This window comes from Peromyscus maniculatus, chromosome 19 (genome assembly GCF_049852395.1).
Source record: "Peromyscus maniculatus bairdii isolate BWxNUB_F1_BW_parent chromosome 19, HU_Pman_BW_mat_3.1, whole genome shotgun sequence".
NCBI classification, from domain to species: Eukaryota; Metazoa; Chordata; class Mammalia; order Rodentia; family Cricetidae; genus Peromyscus; species Peromyscus maniculatus.
Window position 1 is genome coordinate 67,692,922 of NC_134870.1, and position 23,903 is coordinate 67,716,824.

At 40.2% G+C, this 23,903-nt stretch overlaps 1 protein-coding gene across 2 annotated transcripts in view; it reads left to right on the top strand.

Moving 5' to 3' along the window:
- The window catches only part of Smad2 (SMAD family member 2), an 82,695-nt gene that overhangs the window by 38,705 nt on the left and 20,087 nt on the right, over positions 1-23,903 (top strand). The window contains exons 3-6 of one of the 2 annotated variants that reach the window (XM_076555525.1): positions 17,657-17,746; positions 18,732-18,925; positions 19,674-19,808; positions 22,789-22,863. In XM_076555525.1, the coding sequence (XP_076411640.1) occupies positions 17,657-17,746; positions 18,732-18,925; positions 19,674-19,808; positions 22,789-22,863 (494 nt within the window). The remainder of the gene's footprint in view (positions 1-17,656; positions 17,747-18,731; positions 18,926-19,673; positions 19,809-22,788; positions 22,864-23,903) is intronic. The other variant, XM_076555526.1, reaches the window with a different exon arrangement.

Here is a 23,903-nt window from a genome sequence, read left to right on the forward strand (position 1 = left end):
TCGGAATGATTCCTGCATTGGTTCTGTGTCTGCTGAGGGTTGAGAGATGCATAGAACAACAATACCTGACTTCTTAGGGAAGCTTAAAAAGTGAGAGGCCTGCAGAACTGTTCTTCACAGCATTGTAGTAAAGAAAGGTCAATGGTGCAGGGACTGATAAGATAGTGAAAGTTAGGTTAAGAAGAAGAGGAGAACCCAACTGTTGGGTCTGCATGATCTAGTCATAGCGGCCCGAAAACTTAGTTCCTTAGCAAATACGTGGAGGGAAGAGAATCAGCATTAGGGGTGGTTGACTTCTGCAAGGTCTCACCTCCTCCTTGTCAAATCAGAGCCCTCATGACACCTGAACAGTCCTGGGGAAGGTGGAGTATAATTAAATGTGGCAGAATTTTTAATTTCTAAAGGTATTTGCCATGCGTACTTGTCTGGACATGACTAGAAACTTGTGATAGCTTTAAGGAATATAGTTTGACGTGAGCTTGTTGGGGACAGTAGTCTTGGGCAATGGGAGGAGGGCTCTCCCCGGGGCCAGCATGTCCCACGTGTTGTCTTCCTCTGGAAATGAGACTTCCATGTTGATGGTTGGGGACAAAGGGAAACATGAGGCTGGAGGGACATTACAAGCATTTGTATTTTGTAACCATTTTTAATTGGGGTTTCCTTTTATTACCATCATTCCGCTGGGGTGGGGTGGGGTCGGGTGGTGTGTGTGTGTGTATGTATACATACATACAAACACTTGTGTTTTAAGGTATATGGAGAACAGAAGTGATAGTGGAGGTCTTCCTGAGTCACTGTCCACCTTATTTTTGAGGCAGATCCCACTGTGTTGTAGCTCACTGATTCAGGAAGACTTAGCCTGTCAGCAAGTCACAGAGTGACCTGTCCGCCTTTCCAGCACTGGGGTTCCAGGCATCTGCTGCTGTGTCTGTCCATCTTGTTCCTGGGTGCCAGAGGCTAAACTCAAGTCTTTCGTGCTTGAGTGGCAAGCATTTCACCAACTAAGCTGCCTCCTCACCCTGGTTTAGTCTTTATTACCAAGAGCCCTGCTTTATGGTTGTTAAAGGATTATAGGAAATATCATTTTGAAACTCGTAGATGCTGAAATGAGACTTGAAACATGTTCGAAGACACTGGTTGAATCAATCATCTTGGCCTTTTTCTTTTAAAACTATCCTTTAGGCTCTTGTATTTCAGACAATATAATTTCTCCTAACTTTGCTAGAATGGTAGGGGATGGGGAAGGGTGTTAATGAAAGGTTATTTTCATTTATGTTGAGGAAGATAGATACTAAACAAAAGTTTATAATGAAAAAGCAAATTAAAAGAGTTTTCTCAAGCCAAGTGTGCTTCATGTCTTTAATCCCAGCACTCCAGAGGCAGAGGCAGGTGGATCTTTGTGAGTTTGAAACGAGCCTGGTTTACATAGTGAGTCCAGGCCAGCCAGAACTACATAGTGAGACATTGTCTCAAATAAATAAAAAGGTTTTCCCTATTGCTTGTGTATGGTGGCTTATGGCATTTGCATTACTAGGTATAAATAGAAGGTAGTCTGCACATTACCTAAACATTTGCTCGCTACATGTGAAAAACCCTTGCTATATAAATGGAAATTGATTTCTATTTGGTGGTGTAATTTTTGAATATTTGTTGTTACATTATAAAAACATTTAAAAACTATTTATTTGTAGGGGAGTAGGTATGTGGAAGTCAGAACAGTTTACAGAAGTTACTTCTCGCCTTCCACTGTGTGGGTCCCAGAGTATGAACTCAGGTCATGTGGCTTGGCTGCAAGCTAGCTGCTTTACCCATGAGCTATCTCTCAGGCCCATAAATGATTTCTTTACAGCCAAATGAAAGCACTGCAAAAATCTGTGCCTTCATTGTTACAAGATTACATTTTTATAGCCATCCCTGTCTTATGTCTGGAATATATTCCAGATTTTTCTGCATCTAATTTGAAAGATTAAAATGATGTGTTTATTAGAATTTTTTTTCCATTTGGGATACTATTTTTTAAATTGTTAAAGAGTATATGTGAAAATAAAATTAGAAAATCCATATGCTGTATTATTAAAGCCTTTGTCCTCTTCAGCATTAGCTATATTTTTTTAAGTTTTTTTTTTTTTTAAGTAAAAAGTTCATAATTTTTCTAGTGGCTTGAAATAGTCCCACAAACCCTTTTTAGACTTGATATTAAATGATTTCAGTGGCCAAGGATGTTGTATATCTGTGGTAGTTTTCAAAGATAGGTAGTATCTAGGAGGATCTCAAGTAGCATTGTGAAAACACTTAGAGGTAGATGTAAAAAATACAGGGGGGAGGGCGAGGGGGGGGGACGGGGACGACGGGACATTGCAGTTTCCCTTTCGGGTCCTTCCATATCTTAAGAAGGGCTGTACCAAACCAAAGAAGGGTGCGGGTGTTTATTTAACCATAACTTGACAAGGACGTTACTAAAGGAATTATTGGTTAGTATTGGTTAGAACAGAAAAAATTGTTGGCGTGCACTCAAGTGATGTGTAATAAAAAGAAAATGCATCATAATTTGACTATAGTCTATACTATGCTAATTGCAATATCAGTATGTAACTTCTAATATTTAATTGTTGTAATTCACTGAATTAACAGAGAAACCTGAAGGTTAAGGTCAAAAGCATCTTAAAATTCATAGTCCATTTATACTCCCAGCAGCTTGGAGTCTCTTATCTGATTGAGACATTAAGAGATGACATACATTTAATTACAGAAGACCTTAATTTCTCTAAGATCAGTAACTAGACAAAAACACCTATTCTTGTGTTTCAGTTCATTACTTTAGTGAAAGAACTAATCAGTTCAGTGAGTTAATGAAAAGTCTAGAAAACAAAGGTGAAGGAGTGGATCACCATTCTTTCTGTGACATGATTATTAACGTGGAAAAAAAGCAAGTGAGTAAATCAGTGAAGCTGTCCTTCACAGACTCATTGTCTATCTGCAGCCAATAACATTTTATAAATACCAGCTCAAACAAGCGGAAGGGTGAGAGTAAGAACATAATTCCAATAGTAAAACTACATCCCTAGGAATACAGTTTGTTTACAAGAGAAAAGATCTAAGGTCTCTCATGACATTCCAAAGCTTTGCCAAGAGGAATCAAAGCAAAGGAAGAAGAATGGGTTCTTAGCACGGTCAGTATATCTTCCGTTAGACTGACCTGTGTCACACATAACAGCTGCACGAACTGAAGCAGCCTGTGGTCAGAGAGAAACAAGAACAGACACATTTTAGATAGCATTTGCCGGTTGGTAAAAGAGAAGATGAATGGAATGATAGATTTTGCCTTTATCCACACAAAATATGCATGGTAGCTAAAACTCCAGTGCAGAACCCACTGTATCTCTGACAACACTGGACACACCAGCACTGAAAGTTGAGAGCCAGCAAGGGATGAGCTACATAGGGAAGCCCCACATGTTTTTAAATGGTGTTGAAGATCACTGCTAACCACGTGTGTGGGGCAGGCAGATTTACAGCAAGCCTGCTGAAGATTAAAGAAATGGATTATTTGTTTGTTGATTATTTATTTGGTTTTTCAAGACAGGGTTTCTCTGTGTAACAGCCTTACCTGTCCTAGAACTTGCTTTGTAGACCGCTGACTGCCTCTGCCCCTAGTACTGGGATTAAAGGCCTGTGCCACCATGCCCGGCTGCAGTAGATTTTTTACAGGAGATGGGAGAAAGTGATTGGACTTGCTCAAAGAGCGAGTCATTTGATTCCAGCCTGCTGAAGCAGAAGTCAGTGGTGAAAGAACATGACCAACCTAGCATCTCCACTGCATACTCCACCCGGTCTTGCTCACAGTCCTAAATACTCAACTTCAGAGAAAGAAAACACGTCCCCTCTTTGTGAGGTGGCCAACCAAGACACAACTCAGGTGTTGAAACGGCCAGATGATAAGTTGACAGATTAATTCTGTTTCTTAGTTGAGCCCCTCAGTAATACTAAGTTATTGGGCTTCAAAACTTACAGTGTGCTGTTAGCATATAAAGAAATAAGTGGTGTAAAATGAGGGAAACTGAGGGTTGGGGAAATGGGTTAGTGGGTTAAAGTGCTTGCCACCAGGCCTGAGATACAGCAACCTGAGCTCAGTCCCCAGGACTCACCGCAGGATGTCCTCTGACCTCCACATGCATGTGTGCACACGTGCACTATAAACACATAAAGTAAAATGTAAGAAAAGACTACAGGTTGTTGGGGCGTTTGAATCAAGATAGCGGTGCAGGGTGGTCCAGTAAGGAAAGGAGAGTTTGAAAAGGGAGCCCTTGAACATTTTGATATCTGAGTGGAAGAAAGAGCTTGGCCTCCTGTTACACTGTCTCAGAAAATCCTAGGTGAATCATTGTTCTCATTCAGGAGTTAAAACCAGAAAACGTGTTTAAGAAAATGTAGGAAGTGCTGGGCGGTGGTGGTGCACGCCTTTAATCCCAGCATTTGGGAGGCAGAGCCAGGCGGATCTCTGTGAGTTCGAGGCCAGCCTGGTCTACAGAATGAGTTCCAGGAAAGGCGCCAAAACTACACAGAGAAACCCTGTCTCGAAAAACGGAAAAAAAGAAGAAGAAAACATAGGGAGTTAACTACATTTTATATTTGTGGCTTGGGAGTGAGTAGGCTCTCTCTTGAAAGGGCAGTGACTTCAAGCAAAAGTTATGCCCGATGGTGTTGGTGTTAAAAGCAGCTCACCAGAAGAGTGTTTTAGAGAATGGGCCAGACTGGGGGAGAAATAATTGTGAAACATATTTTTAAAGGTTATATGCAGAGTTTATAAGGAATTCTGTAATTCATTAGTGAAATATGAGTGGCTCAGGTTTTAAATTGACAAATTTGGATATGTCACAAAAGATACAAAGGACCAGTTGGGACAGGGAACTACAGTCACTAGAAAACTACAACTGAAACCATAAGGAAATACCACAATACAGTCACCAGAATAATTAAATAGACTGTACCCGGAACTCTCAGATAATGAGGGAGTGCATCCACTCAGGAAGAAGAGCTCTCCATTTTCAATACAGCCAAGCATTCATTTGGTAATATCTCAGGAGTTCTAGACCCAACACCAGTCAGAAACTCGTGTGTCCACAACAGACGTGTTTTCCAGCTTGTATGTCTGTAGCAGCTTTAGTCCTGATAGTGCTAGCCTGGCCGCAGGCTGGGTATATAGCAATCAGCAAACAATGACTAAACAATCTGGTTTGTTCAGGCAATGGGAAGCTCAGCAAACACTTATAAAAAGAATTGTGCTCCACATTAGCATAGATGAATCTCAGAGTCATTGTGCTGCTTGAGTCAGGCTGAACCCCAAAGAGTGTAGTGTTGAATTCTGTTTCTAGTACGTTCTGGAAGACTCTAAATTTAAGGTGAGAAAATGAATTTAGCAGTTGCCACTGGAAGTAGGAAATAGAGGGGTGAAAGTTAATCGAGAAAGGGACATGAGGATTGGGTTTAAAAAGGTTGAAAATGACACAATTTATAAACCTCAAAGTATTTTTTAAAACTCAGAAACAAACAAACAGACAAACTGTGCCATTAAGGTTTGTGCCATACATTATACATTTTACAAGTGAACCAAGGAAACATAGTTATTGTGTTGATGAAGTATGTATTGATTTGAGATGTCTACCATATCTTTTCTCCTCTATTGAGTTTTGACAGTGTGCTAGGCACATTAGAATATAGAGAAAACCTCCTTATTGTGTCCTTCAGGTGCTTGCATTCTAAAAGGAAAACGTGTGTGTGTGTGTGTGTGTGTGTGTGTGTGTGTGTGTGTGTGTGTGTGTGTGTGTGTGAAGATAGCAATTTTGTTGGTGTTTTCTATAAAAAGAGGAAATACTCTGTACAGGGAGCTTTAGGCATTACTTAACCTCGTTATTTAGAGTAGAAACGAAGGAGAGGGAAGACAACCAGATCAACATTGCAGAAGGAGAGAGAATTCGTGGGGAGTGAGCAGAGCAAGCGGAGTCCTTAGAGTGGAGCGAGAACCATCACGGGGCCTTTTCTCAAGTATATGGCCAACAAGGAGGAACAGTGGGTGATAAAACGAGGCTCACAAAGGTAAGTAATCTGTACGAATCAGAACTGAGGATAGGCTATAAGAATTTCAAGAAACCTTTTAAAAGACAAGGTTTCTTGTGACCTAGGTGGCCTTGTACTCACTGTATTGAGGATGGGACTCCGAATTCCAGGTCCTCCTTCCTCTGCCTTCCAAGTGTGGGGTTATAGGCACATGCCACCGCACACTCATTTTATGCAGTGCTGGGAATTGAGCCTAGGGCTTTGTACATACTAAGCAGGCAGTCTGCCAGCTACCATGCCCTCCACTGCCTAGAAATTCTTAAAGGCCAAATCATAGAACTTAGAGTTAATGTTACTCAGTGTCGTAATGGGCCAAGCCCTGGCTGTCCTAGAACTTACTCTTACCGGGCTGTTCTGGAACTTAGAAATTACCTGGCTCTGCCTCCCAAATGCTGGGACTAAAGGCATGTGCCACTATGCTTGGTCTATGTTGTAGCTTCTTGAGCTATAAAATGGAATTTATATTTTAATGAAATATATTTCTTTTTTTTAATCAGTGAAGACCTAGTCATTGTTCACTTGTGTTCTTTGCTAATATGTTAAGACACGGATTCCAAAGGTCCTTTCTTGGTGCAGTGGAAGGAACAAGAAAAGTCTATGGAGAGGAATGGGAAGGAAGCACAGGCAAGCACAAGGATTTGAGTTCCATCCCATCACCTGGTGGGAAGGGGCAGAGACAGGTGAAACCCTGGGACTCACTGTCAGCCAGCCTAGCCAACTAGGCAAGTTCCAGGCCAGCGAGGAACTCTGTCATAAAAATAAGGTGAATGTGCCTGGGGAGATGACTCAGTGAGTCAAAGCACCTGGCCACTGAAGCCTGATGACCTGAGTTCAGATCCCAGAGCACACATAAACGTCAGTGTAGTAGCAGTGGGGTCTGCCATCCCAGCATCTATCTCTAGTGGGAGGTAGGAGGTGAGACAGAATTTCCAGAAGCTCATGGGCCAGATCAGGTAGTGCCTGAAATACCCTGTCATAAAAAAAAACGTCGAGAAGACAGACACCTAGATGTCCTTTGGGTGACCTGTCTTCTGACCTGCATGCACACAGCTTACTAGAGGTAGCTGTCTTTTTTTCCTTTGTGTAGGGTGGTGGCAGGTAGAGTATTTAGTTGTGGAAGCCTTTGTTACTATGATCATCGTTGATTCCTGAGTTTATCTAAAATACACACTTTGAGATGTTTAAAGATGAAAGGACTAGTTTGTCATCAGTAGATGTAGTAGTGGCTTCTTAGTGAGAGTCTACCCTACAAATCCATATTATGCGAGTATGTCACTCATCAAAAGATAAAGTCTTGAGTGAAGCTTCTTTTGTTGAGGCCCTTCTCTAATTGATTAACCATTTAATTTTGTTCAATTCTCAACCTGCTTTAATTTTTCAAAGGGGTATCCTATATCCTTACCCACTTTGATATGCAGAAGAAGCATTCTCTTTAGACAAAGAAGGTTATTAAAAAAAATAAATTGCTCAAACAGTGGTTGTTAGTTATAGTTGTAAATCATACAAATAGTATGAATAATAAATTTAGCTAGAGTTTTCCTGCCTTGCCCACAGTCAGGACAAATCTTTGTCACCCGCCAGTCCCACAGCCACTCAGACCCAACCAAGTAAACACAGAGACTTATATTGCTTACAAACTGTATGGCCGTGGCAGACTTCTTGCTAACTCTTCTTATAGCTTAAATCAATCCATTTCCACACATCTATACCCTGCCACGTGGCTCGTGGCTTACCGGCATCTTCACATGCTGCTTGTCAGAGTGGCGGCTGGCAGTGACTCCCTCCGCCTTCCTGTTTTTTCTTTTCTCCTCTCTGTTAGTCCTGCCTGTACTTCCTGTCTAGCCACTGGCCAGTCAGTGGTTTATTTATTGACCAATCAGAGCAATTTGACATACAGACCATCTCACAGCACAGCCAAGTGCAGACCATCTCAGACACCTGCACTCAGGCCCGTGGTCCTAATCATCCTCTATGCGGACCTGCTGGGTAAAACCACGAGGAACCCAAGAACGGGCTCCCACAGGACATACAGAACATCCCACAGCAAGTAAAACTAGTTTAAAGACTTACTGTATTAGGAAAATGTGTCTTCTTTTGCCCAAAGTAATGTGCTTGCTTTTCTTTCTTTGTTTTTCTCTCTCTCTTTCTCTCTCCCCCTCCTCCCTCCTTTCCTCCCTCTTTTTCTCTTTGGTCTCCCCCTTGCTCCCTTTCCCAGTCTCCCCCAACCTTGAACTCAGTGATCCACCTGCCTGTATTTCCTGAGTGATGGGTACATGGCCTGACCATCCTGGTTTGTGCTTTCTCCTTTCTTTTCCTTCTGTAGTACTGGAAATTAAACCCAAGACACTTACACATGCTAGACAGGCATGTTACAACTGAGCTATATCCTTAGCCCTTTGAGTTTTAAAATTGGACCTCACTATGTAACTCAAGTGTGCTTTGAATTTGCTATGTAGTGTAGATGTAACCATCTTGTTGAATAAGAAATACAGAGCCAATGCAGAGATGAAAGCCCAAGAGGTCAGAGTAATATCTAAGCGCTAAAACCTTACCCTTCACTACCGCTCCTGTCCTTCCCTCCACAAGAGCCTTGGCGGGACTGGAGAAAAAACTTCATCTACATTGTAGCCTAGGCAGTCCTCAAATGTAAGGCAGGCTAGCCTGAAACCTGTGATTAATTTTTGTGCTGGTATAGCAAGTTTGTACTGGGAAGTCCAATACCAAGTGAGTGCTTTCTTGAACTGAGTTCTTACTATCTTTTATTTTCCAGTAACATGTATGTGCATAAATAAACATGTCCTTTATGTAAAAAGTATATTAACACAAGCATGTTCATGGATATTTAAAATGAAGTACAAAACGTTAGTTAATAAAATTATATTCTCGGATACAGCTTATAAATTATATGTTAGATTTTAAATTTTAAATTGAGGTTCAAATGCGAGTTTATTGTTATTTTAGGTGAAGGAAAATTTTTTTTGTGTGTGTGTGTGTGTGTGTGTGTGTGTGTGTGTGTGTGTGTGTGTGTGTAGAGGCTGGTATATGAGCACACATGCCATGGTGTGAGTGTCAGACAACTTTCAGGAGTCAGTTCTTCCTTACTCTCGGGCGGAAGCACGATGTGCTGTTGCTCTGCCGCACTGCGTGCTCCAGGCTGGCTGACCTGCCATCTCCACCTCTCATGGCACTCGGGGTGCTGCCATTACATACTGCACACCACTCTGTCTGGCTTTTAGATATGTGGTCTTGGGCTTGACTCAGGTTGTCAGGCTTTTGTGGCAAGTGCTTTTACTGCTGAACCAGGGAAAAAGACCCAGGGAAAGTTTAAATATGTTTGTTATGGTACTTCCTGTGAATGGGATTAATAAGGAAATTTGATAAGGATTTCTTCTAAGTTTATTGCTAAATAATTTCATGAATACAAAGATAACTAGTATGTTTGTATGCTGATGAATATGCTTGTCATATTTGTGCCCTTAGGGTTTTAATAAATGTTTCATTTCTCTTCTCCACACCCTTTTTATTCAGGGTGAATAGAGAAGCCAGAAAGCTATATAATCCATCTGTGGTAATCTGCCCTAGAGAAACTGTTCCATACAAAGAACTTTGCGGCTTTGCGTATGATGTAGACACAAGTGTGCTTGCGCATCTGTCTTCATAGTAATGCAAGACGTCATTGCAAATGCGCTATGGTCTGCTACATCATATGTCACATTTTTATAACATTCTCTGTCAATTCCATTAGTAAAGAGTATTAAATTTAGTCAGAAGTTATTGGAGCCTTTTCTTCTGGTATAATTGAAGTTAGACAGTCAAGTAAACTAGGAAATGTAGAGTTAATGTGTTTGGGGTATTGGTGTCATTGTTAGAGAGAACAAAACTTTTCAACCCCCCAGTACCACAAAACAGACAGAAACAACAACAACAAAAACAACAAAAAAAAAAACCTGTTTCTTTAGGACACTTTATTTCACATTGCAGGTCTTTTTCAGACCTTTTGCTATCTGTAGTATTTGCAAACCCTTTGTTCTTGTATAGCATGTTCTTTGTTTCATGTTGAGTACCATAGAGCTGTTTCTTGTTGATTTCCACTAATATTGTTTGAATGCATAGAAGTGTAATTTGTTGCTGCTGCTGTTTTTGAAAACTAGGTCTTACTGTATATCCCAGCTTGGCTTGAACTGGATCTAGATCCTGTCTCAGTCTCTCAAGTGCCAAGATTGTAGGCTTAGGCCACCATTTCTGGCTCTTAAAATTTTCATATATGAAATGCATGTATCAGGTGTTCACACATATTAGGTTTGGCCAGTAAATGCGCCAGTGTGCCATATAGGATCTGTCAGTTATCTGGACAGTTCTTTCCCAATGATTCTGCCACTAAGCAATGTTTGAATTGACTTTGTTAGTTCAGTGGATTGTCCCTTGTAGAATTTCATGTAAATGGAATCAATTCAGTATCTAATCTTAAATGTTGAGCTTCTTTCAATCAACAGAGTATTTCTCAGAATCATTGGTCTATCACTATTATTGCTATTCAGAATCCCTTATGTGACTGGTGAAGGGTGTGGCTGAGTGAAAGAGTGCTTCCCTAGGGCACCAGTTGAATACAGTTAGCATGTGGAGACCCTGGATTCAATCCCTAGCAACACACAGATTGACACAAATGCAAACCTCACATTTGAATTCTTTGCATTTTCAAACACTTTGGATTAATTTCATCAACTGCAGTGTCACAAAAATGTATTGTGAAAAATAATGACTAATAGATTGGAAAGATAAGACCATGTTAAAATGAGACATCACAATATGGAGTCATTCCATCTATGAATACAGTGTATATTTACAGGTTTGTTTGTTTTTTAATGGCTCAGTGTGGGTTTTTTTTGTTTTGTTTTGTTTTTTAGTTTAGTTGTTACTAAACAAGTTTTATATATCCTGTTGAATCCTTTTCTAAGTAGATTACGTTTTTATACTTAATTTGTTACTGGGATAATGGGAATACAGTAGATTTTATCATTTGCTTGTCTATCCTATAACACTGCTCAGTTCACCAGTGAATTGTAGAGATTCTTCATAGTTGCCCTAGGATTTCTATGTCAAGTTAAGGCACTAGTCCCAAGAAAGCAGTTAATATTTCTTCCTTTTCTGTAGTCTTTGTTTTTAGTTTTTCTTTCTTTGTTGTACGGATAGAGCCTCCAGGCAGTGCTGGTGAGTCTCATCGTTTTCTATAAAGATTGAAACCACCAGCTGAGTGGGAATTGAACCCAGGGCCTTCCTTTTTGAGTACTGGGCATTGAACCTAGGCCAGCTTCCCTCATTCCCTCAGGGCCAGCACTTCTACCACCAAGTTATGTCCCTAGCCTGCCTCTTACTTCTCACAAAGTTGCCAAGGCAGATCAACTGGGGATCCTCCTGCCTCAGCCTGAGTAAATGGCATTAATTATACAGGCCTGCACTACAAGCCTGGTTCAAAATAGCTTGTTTTTAATGTGTTTTAAGCTGTAAATTTGTCTTTACAGATCTCTTAGCTGTCCACCCACCTCCCCAAACATTTTTATATTGTGACATCTTTATTATTTAAAATATTTTAAAATTTATTTTGTTATTTCTTATTTCACTTAGAGGTTATTTGGATGCGTATTGTTTATTCTAAAATTCATTTACTTTTTATGGCCCTAGTATGTGGGATTTTTAAGAAAAATACTCTTATATACACTTGAGAATTTGTTAATACTGTACAGATCTTCTGTGACTTACAGATGGGTAGGGATGTGTCTGTCTGTCTCTGTGTCCTATCTATATAAAGAATAACGAGATTGTTCCAGTGTTGATTTCTCACTGATCTGTCAGGTTTTGCTTCCTGTATTTTGTTATCCTCCTTTTCTTCCTGTGGTGCCTACTAAGAGTGGAACTGTGGGTTCCTGCAAGCTAGAGAGCACCCTGTCTCTGAGCTGTATCCCCAACCCACATTTCTCTTGAAACCGATTTTAGATACTTCCAGGGTCCTTAGAGCTTTATGTTTTTATCTTTGGTCATAGTCTTATGTGTTATTGCTGTTAGGGAATTTGGGGCTACCTCCTGGATTCTAAGTTTTGTCAGTAAGAGAACTTAAACATACACTTAGAAAGAAGCTCAAGGACAATTTTATTAGAATTTCAGAGAGGACCAGGATAGGAAAACTGCCCTGGCAATTGCCAGGAAGAGAGAGAGAGGAAGAGAGAAGCTATTCCCCTTAAGGTCAAAGAAAGCATTGGGTTTTGACAAAGCAACCACATGAAATTGGAAGAGGCAGGGGCTTCAGAGAAAGTAAAAGCCCTAAGTATCCAGGAAAACATGCTCAGGCTTTCGCCAGTATCTGAAAGAAAAAGAGGTGGGAAAGAAGGAAAGGGAAAAAGCACACACTCCTGGGTAACTTGGGAAAGAGTGTGCAAGTCCCAGGGCACTCGGTGGTGGGAGCGTGGCAGGTGGCTGCACAGAGAAAGGGTAGGGTGTCTTGGGATGACAAGTACATTATTTCAAAAAAGGAATGATCCCCCCCCAAAGATTTATTTATTTTTATTCTATGTATATGAGTGTTTTGCCTGCATATGTGTGTACCATGTGCATGCCCACAGCATTAAGAAGATGGCATCTGATCCCCTGGAGCTTGAGTTAGAGGTGAATGTAAGCTACCGTACGTGTGCCAGAAACTGAACCCAAGCCTTCTGTAAGAGCACCAAGAACTCTTAACCATTGAGCTCTCTCTAGCCCCTTCTTTCATCTCTTCATCATGTCCTCAGATAAATCAGCTTTCTTCGAATAGATTTCTGGCCAGGTGATTGACAGGCCTAACTGCATTAACTCTAAAGAGAAAAGACAATAGTATGTACTCTTCTAATATTTGAAGTAGATGGGAATGACATGTTACTGCCCAGGGATACATGGACTCTTTTAATTTGTCCAGGAGGTTAAGGAGAGGCGATTTCAATGTTTGCCTTTCTAATATTACAGAGAAATGGGAGGTTGGGGGAAGATGTCCCATCCTCAATGTCCCTCAAAGCTGTTAATTCTTACAACATTCCCCCTCAAGAGTTGAGACCCTAAATCATTAGAAACCAGACCAGGGACCACTATCCCCAAATAGTTCTACAGCATTCCTGGCTTTCAGCCAGGACAAGGTATTTCCAGAATATTTCCAGCTTCCCTACCAAGGGCAGGAATTGGGTCCTCTCCCCTAAATTGCCTGCGCTTGTCTATGTTCTGTCAACCATTGTTTCTGATATTACTCTACCTTTTCCTTAATTAAACATTCTGCCTGTGTAGGTGTTTTCTGTCATAACTGTTCTTTATTTATAAAAGTTCATGATTTTTGTATGAATACTTTGTTTTGTGTGACAGTTTCTACCTTTCATTGGAGGAGGGGTATTGATGTTAAGTTACTGTTGCTGTGACTAGATTTAAATCTCAATGGGCTCTGTTTTCTATTGCTCTCTGTGGCTTTTTGTGTTTTCCTCTGTCAGGTCTTTTTGGAGTTATTTTTTCTTATCATTTCATTTTTATTTTCTGTATTCCTTTAAGTATAAGTTGTCTTAGTTCTGGTTGCTTTTTAGACTGTAGTAAACATCTTTAGCTGTGTAATGCCATTGCTTTCTACACTTGTTTACTGTTGTCTAAAACTTACATATGTGCGTTCTTTCAGTTGCAATTTTTTCTTGATTCCCTCTATTTCTTAGAAATTATGAGAAAATAATACCATCTTGTACACTTACCTATTCATGGTTTTCAGCTCCTTTAATTGTTTTTCATGGTTTTGGGTTTTCTTTCTTTCTTTCATTGTAGTTTTTCTTTATCCTGCACTTTCCTTTAGTATTTGTTTTCTGCAGAGTCTGCTAGAAACAAGTTGATTTGTTGCAGTTGTTGTTGTTCCTCGGTACAAATTTGTGTCCTGACTTCTTTTGCAAAGGCCACTTTGCTTCTTTATGGACTCGGGGGTTAGAAGTTCTTTTCTTCCACTTCTATAAAGATGTTCCATTGTCTTCCAGCTTTGATTGTTTCTTCAGAGACATTGTGCTTCTGCCTCTGTATGTATGTAATGGATTGTTCTGCGCTGGCTGCTACCAGAATCAAGTAGACAAGATTTTAAAGGCAGCAAGAATTGGTGTGATTTCGTAGTTTCTGTGGGGGGGTGGGAAGCTATGACTTCAGTTTTGACTTCTGGAGAGATGACTGAGCATTGAAGGAGGAAGAGTAGGTACCCAGGCCATTGGGTGTCAGCTCAGAGAGGCTCCTCCATGTGCTAACTTGACACCTGCTCAGGTCAGGGACTGGCTTCTTCTGGAGTAGGTAGGGATGGGAACCTTCAGAGGAATTGCCCGCCTGGGGATCTTTGGGAGAAGCTCAGAGAGTTGGAAAGGATTTGTACCAGAAGGGTTCTGAGAGAAGACAGTGGCCTGCCATAATTTGTCTTATATATTATTGAGACTTCATTTTGTTTTTGAAGTTTTTTATTTTACTATTTTTGGTTAGGTAGTTTGTACTAATGTATACACTCACTGGTTTATCCTTTGGCCATTGGACTCTTTATTTTAGAGTTGGTAGTTTTCAGTTTTAGCATTTCTGTTTGATTCATTTCTGTAGTTTACATTTGTCGAGATTCCTGATGTGTTCATTAATTTCATGAGCATATTCATAATAATTACTTTAAAGCTTACGTCCACCCCGTTTCTGTTGCTGTTGGTGTGACTTTTAGTCATGTACTAGTTATGTGAAGTAGCAATGTAATGTTGCCCACCCTCCGAGGAGTTTGGCGTTCTGTTTTAGCAGCTCTTTAGTAGCTTCAGAATCTAGACTTCCGTTCTCCTGGCAGCAGTGGCTGTGTTCTCATTCTTTGAGCTTTTCCAAATGTTGGTTTCCTCAGCCCCCATGGTCTGTCCATATGTGTCAGGCAGGGATTCAAGCATAGACCATAGTTTGAAGACTCTTCCCCTGGGGCTCCTGTATTTACAGTTTGTGTGAGAGTTCCAGTTATCCTGAGTTCCTGAGGCTGGGGACTGCCCTCAAGTACATCTCATCCAATGCAGCTCTCATCCAGTGCACCATTCCTCAGCTGCAGGTTGACACTCTTCAGTTTGCATGCTTCTGGCCTTTCTGTTTAGCTGTAAAATGCTTTTATATTTGGTTGTCAAAGCTATGATTTGAGGAAAATTGGCCTGATTGACGCTCCTGAACTTTGCTGGAAGCAGAGTGCTCTGCATTAGTATGTTCTTGTCCATGGCCTCTGAGCTGAGGAGGATTTGTGATACAGGATTGGCCTCTCAGCATTCTTGTGGCTCTTACTTATTGTGTGTTATGCTTGGAGAATTTTATGTCTCAATTATAAGATCTATGAACTAGGGGTATGTTTCTCTTTATGTGCTTTTGTAGTTTGTTAAAGTTGTTTCTTTAATAATTACACATACTCTAATTGCTTTGTACATGTTACAGAGTAGATCTGTTTTAGAGTGTTCTGGCTGGATGTGGTGATGTGGAACCATAATCCCAGCCCTTGGGAGGCTGAAGCAGGCTTGTGTGTTTCAAGCTAGCTGGAGCTACATATAAACAAACAAGCAAACATTTTACTAGCTAGAATTAATGTTTTTAAAGAAGCTTTCCAGGTTGAGGGAATGGAGCAGGTGAGGCAAGGCAGTGCGTGCTGGTAGTCGGGAGCTGAGGTAGACTGAGGTTCGTATTCTTACCCATTGCTCTTTCCCCTTTGCTTTATTTCAGGCCCAGGAGAACATAGTTGAAGTGTTTTGTGCCCTAGATTCTGGTTCTCCTGTTCTCAGAGGAACCTTCGTGAAATGTTCTTCCTAATACCATGACAGAATAGCCTCCAATTATGCTGTTATTTTCCTTGTATTGTTTTCAAAGAAAGAATCAACTCTCTACTGTTCATTTCAGTTCAGAGTCACAAGAGGGAAGGTCTAAATTACTATTTCATTTCTTTTGTTTAACAGTTTGTACTGTTAAAAAGTAAGACTATCCAAAACATACCAGGGTAGCTCAGGAAAATGTCAAAGTGTGCTCTTTTTTCTGGCCCCTCCCCCTCCTCCCTGTCCCCCTGTCCCACTCTTTCTTTCTCTCTCCCCTTTCCCTCCAACTGTTCAATTCCAGTTTCTGTGTACTCTAAATCGGGTGTCCTGCAGCCGACTAGCTGTTTTAAGGGGCCCTGGGTCTCAGTCTAGACCAATGGTTCTCAACCTGTAGGTCATAACTCCTTAGGGTGTCGAAAGACCCTGTCATAGGGTATGCCTCAGACCATCGGAAAACACGTAATTACATTATGATCCATAACAGTAGCAAAGTTACAGTTATGGAGTAGCAACAAAATTATTTTATGATCGGTGGGGAGAGGGGTGTCACTGCAACACAAGGAACTGTATGGAAGGGTTGCAGCATTAGGAGGGTTGAGAAGCACTCCTCGGAGTGTCCCTAGCCTGTGCTTCCCATTGCCCGGTGCTGATCCACTTATCTCACTAATGATGAGCAAATGTGAAACTTGATCAGTTCCTTTTTAAAGGTTATTAGAAATGTTCTTGTTTTCCCTCAAATTTTGTTGACTTTGGTAATATGTGTGAAGTGGAATTGAATCTCAAAAATTATATTTGACTGATTTAAAAAGTACAGCTTCATAGGCAAGAGACAAGGCCATCACAACTCCATTCTGAAAGTTCCCTTTAAATTCTTCCCTTTGCCCATAGGCCAGTAGTTATTTTGAGACGAAGTAGTAGTTCATGGAAAGTAAGGTGAATTATCTTTGACTTACCTATGTTCTGGAAAGATGTGAAAAGAAATTTTAAAACGTGTTGTATTAGAATGACTTTGGTTTATCTGCTGTGCCCTTTATAAACGATGGCAAGAAAGCAATCCGAGCCTTCAGTAAAACTGAAACTATTTAAGTAGAGTCTTAGCCATGGGGAGATCTGCTTTGTTTATTTTACTTATTTTTGAGACAGGGTCTCATAGACCAGGCTGGCCTTGAATTTACTGGGTAGCCTAGGCAAGCATTGAACTCCTTTCCTCCTGCCGCTCCCCTCCATTGCTGGGATTGTAGGTGTGTTCTACCACACCCACATGATAAATGTTTATTTTCAGTGGGACTTTTCTGTGTTAAAAGTACCACTTGACAACTATGTTTAATTGAAGTGGGATGTTGTTGTTGCTGTTGTTTTTTAAACTGAGTAATGAAATGAAGTTTTGTTAACGGGGTTGATGGCGTAGAAGGAACTCTTGGAGTAGAGGGAATTGGAAAGGACATTATAGGTATAATTTCATTAGGTTAGCAAGCATTGGTGTTCACATATAAAAACATAATCATAACTTATCTGGAGTCACATGTTCCATTTTATTGGCTTCCTTCATATAGAAAATATAGTGGCCAGCAGTGACTCATAATGGGTGAAACCACGTATATTTTCTGGGTGAAGGAAGTATTCTGTACATTCTCCATGCTTTGCATCATGGTACTTTGAATAACCATGCTTCCATGTTCACATCAACTTTTTGTTTTTCACTTTATGCACAGCACTTGCTCTGAGATTTGGGGACTGAGTACACCAAACACGGTAGATCAGTGGGATACAACAGGCCTTTACAGCTTCTCTGAACAAACCAGGTGAATATTCTGCCCTCTGTGGACCCTAGAGACTTGTGGGAGGGTGTGCTTTGGAAGACCTCGTCGGGGTTGCTTAGTGTAACTTTTGCCTAGGATGTTAACTTACTGTAAATGAGGCATAGCATGTAAAATATCTGCTTGCCAGTATTAAAAAGATATTCAATGTTTCAGCTGATGTTTTGGTCAATGCAACTTTAGTTTTGAATCTTTAAATGATTGTGTCCCATAAAGAATAAGACCTTTTTATATCTATATACCCATTGTAGTCCAAGATTAGACAAATTTGTTATTGACCTAATTTTTAAGTAAATACATGACTAGTTTTTCCTAAATTTCTTGTTAATCTCATCTTTATACTGGTATTTGATGAACCGCTTATATCACAATTAACAGTAGGCTAACTTGTTTTTCTTTCATCTTTTTTTTTAAATCACTTCATTCTCTTTTAAGCACATTGGTATTTGTCCATTCCATCTCACATTCATCACATTCATCTGCATTTCTGTGTGAGCTTCATAAATAAGCCTCAGATATCAAAAGTCACACTTAAATAACAAGTTACATTAGTCCAAGTAAGTTACTGTCACATCATTGTTGATATTTATCACCATTTTCATACTACTTCCTTTTTTTGACAACCAGTTGCTTCAGAATTAATACCTTTGAGACTCTAGCTTATTAAAAATAGACACTGATGAAGTTTTCAAGTATAACCACATGACACTTTGTAGATCACTTGCCATGAGGCTAGCCTGCCATTGGCATGTGAGTTGTTATATGCACACCAATAGGAGACAGCCGCTCGTGCCGTTGCTGGCTCAGTCAGACCAAGCCAGAGGGCACTGTTCTTCCTGGATATCACTAAAGCTAAGTTGATGGCCGTGATGTCCTCCATTGTGCTCTTAGAGTATTAATTCATCCCCTTTGATGACACCTAGTCTCTCCTTTTCAAACTGCCCTCCTCTTTCCCCTTGCTTCTGAATAGGTCTCTTGATGGTCGTCTTCAGGTTTCGCATCGGAAAGGGTTGCCACATGTTATATATTGTCGGTTATGGCGCTGGCCGGACCTTCACAGTCACCATGAGCTCAAGGCTATTGAAAACTGCGAATATGCTTTTAATCTGAAAAAAGATGAAGTATGTGTAAATCCTTACCACTACCAGAGAGTTGAGACACCAGGTAGGAAAACCGTAGGTGGGTTTGGGGTTTTTGTTTTATTGTTTTTAAACTAAAAGGCTGATTGGAGGCTAGTATACCTTGTGCCTCAGGGAAATTTTAATGTAAAATTGTAATAAACTATCTTGAGTATATTATTTGGTAGGGGTTTTAAATGCTTTCTTATTTTTTAAACTTTTATGGAAAAACTATCTTGGAAAAGGGACATGTTCCATTTCTTGGGAATGTACTCTGTTGGACATCCAGGTACGTATCCAGGAAATCCCACAGACTTGCTGTCTGCAGAGAGTTGTCTGTGTGTCTTTAGTACCTGCTGTCAGCATGCCTCTGACTGCTGTCAGAAGCACTTGATGACAACGTTTTAGAGAAGTAATAGAGTGAAGTTTATAGTAGGACTTTGGAGTTAGTGAGATAAAACAAATCCTATATTTTTAGAGAAATTATTAAATCTGACTTTAGTGATGACTTTTCTCTCACCATTTCTAATGGAATTCTATCAATTCTTATGGTACTATAGTATTGAGAGGGTCACATTGTTCCCCACAGTACAAAATAAACCTTAATTTGGAAATTTCAATGGTGAATTATGTAAATGAACTCCACGATGAGATTTGTCGGTTTCTTAGTGTCATAATAACAGATAGGTGTGCCAGGCCTTTGAAAAGTGAAGCTGCTGTCTTCTGCCTTGCCAACTGGGAGTAAAGCCTCCCTTTCCCACGCTTGCGCTAACTCAGCTCTCTTGAACTTGCAGTTTTACCTCCAGTGTTAGTGCCTCGGCACACGGAGATCCTGACAGAACTGCCGCCTCTGGATGACTATACCCACTCCATTCCAGAAAACACTAACTTCCCAGCAGGAATTGAGCCACAGAGTAATTATATCCCAGGTATTTTTGCCTTGAAAATCTCTTTAAACTTAGGCAAATAGCAGGCTTGTAACAGTCTTGTAACAAATGCCAAGTGTTAATGTGGTTTCAATTTTCAGAATGTTCTTGACTCTGGATGGAGAAGTCTGTTTTGTTGGGTGATGATTTTGTGCAGTGTCTATGGACCAAACACAGAAGCACCCATCTAGACAGTCCTTTTCCATGCGTCATTCGGTAATGCTCACGGTGAAGAAACACTTAGTACATATAATATTTTAGTTTTATAGACAAACAACACATGGAAACAGAAAAGCACTTGATTATGTTTCTCCTGGGCCTTAGTTAATTCTGCTGAAAAAATGAGTGAATTCAACTACATGGTCCTCAAATTCTACTGTTGAAACTGTTTGTGGAGTGTGTGGGGAACGTGTGCACATGTGTGAGAGGAGGGGGCTACTGTGGGTTCAGGTGTCCCTTTCCACCTGTGTGTGAATGTCCGGGATTGATGAGTTGGCAGGCTTGGGTGGCGGTCACTGTGCCTCAGCCATTTCACTGGAGCTCACCTCTGCTCTTGTCTCTGTTTTAGGTGGCCCAGTAATTCTGCACAATTCAGTGCCAACTCCTATAGTTTGACTGTTTCTAGCAAAAACAGCTTATTCTTTGTTTGCAGAAACTAAGCAGGAATTATTTGTATTCTGCCTGCCTGCTTGCCTCATCCATATCCTCATCTTTTTCTGATTTTTTTTTTTCCTATTCCAACTTTTATTTTATACAACAGAAACATGTGGGGAATCAAAGACTTGTATTTGGTGTATTACATTATAAAAATGATGTTTGATTCAGAAAAATGTGTTTTAATAGCTCATTTAATTATTGATTTATTTCAGAGGACTAGATTGAAGGGCATCCCTGTCCTATGCCGCCCACCTCTAGCCCCCAGCTGCTAGTATGTAGAAACTTTTTGTGACATTAGTAAGGAAGAGGAGAAAAGATTATAGGACAGTGGAGTGAGGTGAGGGAAGAGAGAAATCATAAAATGAAACCTTTCCTTTTTTGGGAGTATCTCTTAGAAAGTGGCTAGGAGTGGACTGGGAGTTTGTGTGTACGTGCATGTGTGAGTGAGTGCGGCATGAAGTGAGGCGTTAAAGTCTTTGATGTGGCAGCTGTTGTTACTCCATAATGCTAACAATTAAAATGTGAGTGTGTCATGGTCTTCTGAGACACACACCAGAGAATTACCTGCAACATTATTCAGAATGCTTATTCGCCTAATGTTAAGGGATTTGGGCTTTTTTCCCCCTTTATTCTTTAAATATATTTAGATATTAGTGTTTTATAGAGTAGCAAATTAGAAGTGAAATACACCAGTTGTTTTTCTGGACACTGAGGCTCTCCAGCTCCCAGTGACAGCAAAGCCCAAGAATTTACTTCTGTTCCATTTCAAAATAATTTCTTCAAAGTTTTTATTTTTATTATTTTAAATTATACATAAATATGTGTATATGTGCATGTGAGTGCAGGTGCTCACAGGAAGGGGGAGGGTGTTGGCTTCCCCGAGTTGAGTCACCTGACCTAGTGCTGGAGCTAACTTCAGGTTCTTTGCAAGAAGAATACCTGCTCTGAACTTCTGAGCCATCACTCCAGTCCCTCAAAAGAACTTTTAGCATTGTTTTAATGTTAGTAGCTTATCAATTGATAGGTAAATAATAATGGAGGATGATAAAGAAATAGAGAATGAACTTTTCCATCTTAGACCTTTAAAACACTGATGTCCAGGCCGGGCGGTGGTGGCACACACCTTTAATCCCAGCACTCGGGAGGCAGAGCCAGGCGGATCTCTGTGAGTTCAAGGCCAGCCTGGGCTACCAACTGAGTTCCAGGAAAGGCGCAAAGCTACACAGAGAAACCCTGTCTCGACAAACAAAACAAAACAAAAAACACAAAAAACACTGATGTCCAGACCGGCAGAGCTCAGCTTTTTAAATTTTCTTAGTTTTAATCTTTAAAATTAATATGAATTATTTTTATTCTTTACTGTTTGGATCTATGAAGATACTTTGTTTTTAAAATTTCAGTATAAATGTTTGATATACTGACTTCTAAATGAGAATTTGGGAGAATACAGTTTGTTTTTAAGACAAACTTACTCTGTAGACCAGGTTGCCCTTGAACATACAGAGATCCTCCTGCCTCTGCCTCCCAAGTGCTGGGATTAAACGCATCCTTCCCCTTGAATCTTTTTTATGTTGTGTGTCTGCATTGAGTTACTGTTAAAAATTGAAAATGATACACTGTTGAAAATTTTTTGAACTTTTCCCCTTAAAATCACAAATTATAAAATTGTATGCATGTTACTGTCTTTGAAATTTACTCAGTTATACAGGTGCCTCCTGAATTGTAAACATTTTATTCAGAAATTGTGTTAGAATCTTGATATGTTTAGCAGGTACTTTGTCTGGTTTTCTGCTTCAGTCATTTAGAATTGTTAAGCAGTCAGAAATCCCATCGGGGTGGTGGGAGCTTTTTCAGGTAGTGTTCAGGATAGGTCAACACTGAGTCATGTTACTGTATCCTGCCTGGTACAGTTGAGTGTCATCTGAGATCCCAGCTGTAGGTACATCAGTCTTCTCCCAAGTATCCATCCGTGTGTGGTGTCTACTAGTTAAAAAAAAACTAAGAATACTAATGTCTTTGAATCCTACTGAGAGGCATCTTTGAAGTTAGGTTTTTGGCTAATATGTGCACATGAACCAGATGGTAAATAATGTTTAAGAAAATATGCCTGGAAAACTGGGTTTTGTTACAGGCTTGCTTTAGGGATTTACCTTCAAGTCATGGATTAGAGCCTCAATTGCAAACCTAGTTTTGCTTTTTATAATGATGTATATGTGTACACATACATGCATACTTTCTTGATTTTTCTCGTGGCTTGTATATGGTAGCAGGGGAAAAAAAGCTGAAATCAAGTAAGCTATATTTGATTTGTTCTAAACTATTGTAGAAACACCACCACCTGGATACATCAGTGAAGATGGAGAAACAAGTGATCAGCAGTTGAACCAAAGTATGGACACAGGTAAATGTGAATGTCTCAGTAGTCAGGCATTGAGTGTGCTTTCTGTGATCTCAGCATATCACGAGATTGAACTAACCACAGATCAAGAAGTTTTAGGAATGAAACTTGATTCTGGAGCCTAATAAGATGGCTCAGTGCCTAAAGGTGTTTGCTACCATGACAACCTGAGTTTAATTCTCAGAACCCACAGAATAGGAGAGAATCAACTCCCATAGTTGTCTCTTGACCACCACACATGCCCACACAATAGCTACCCATCACAGTGTGAAAAAGCATACTACTGATTCAAGAGTAGTATGTGCTGGCACTTAGAGAAGTTGAGAAATGTACCCCAAAGCGAACCTCCCGTCTTGACAGTATCTGAGCTGTCAAGTGGGCATTGTTGACATAAAAATGAACATGCACCAGTCTGCACAGTTGATAGATGTTTTCTTACCAGATTACGTGAAAACTTGAAAGTACTCAATACCTTTTCCCCCAAATATTCTACACTACTGTTAAAGTTTTAATTACCCCATGAATAAATACCTTTCATAAAAGACCACAGTCATCCTAGTAAGTGTATTTGAGAACAGAAGGGGGGACGACCAGCTTTTCTGTGCTTCTGTAACTTAGTAGTGAGTTCTGAGTTAATAGTAAACCATTCGCACAAAATACCTTGTTCCTGACCTAAATTTGATTAATATCTGATAATTAACTATTGTTTTAGCATACAGTGATGAATATTACGTACCCCAAAACTTTAAACTATTTGTCAAATAATAAACTCTGTAGCCCAGGGGAACCAAGTAGGGTACCCTTGAAAATGCTTTGATGTCTTTGTCTCATGTGATTTATTCAACCTGTCTTACCATAAGGATTAGTTAGTGTTTTAGTCACTATTCTGTTGCTCTGAAGAGACACCATGACCAAGGCAGTTCTTATGAAAGAAAACATTAAATTGGGGGCTTACTTAACCATTTCAGAGGTTTAGTCCATAGGCATCATGGCAGGAAGCCTGGCTACATGCAGGCAGGTCCTGGAGCAGGAGCTGAGAGCTA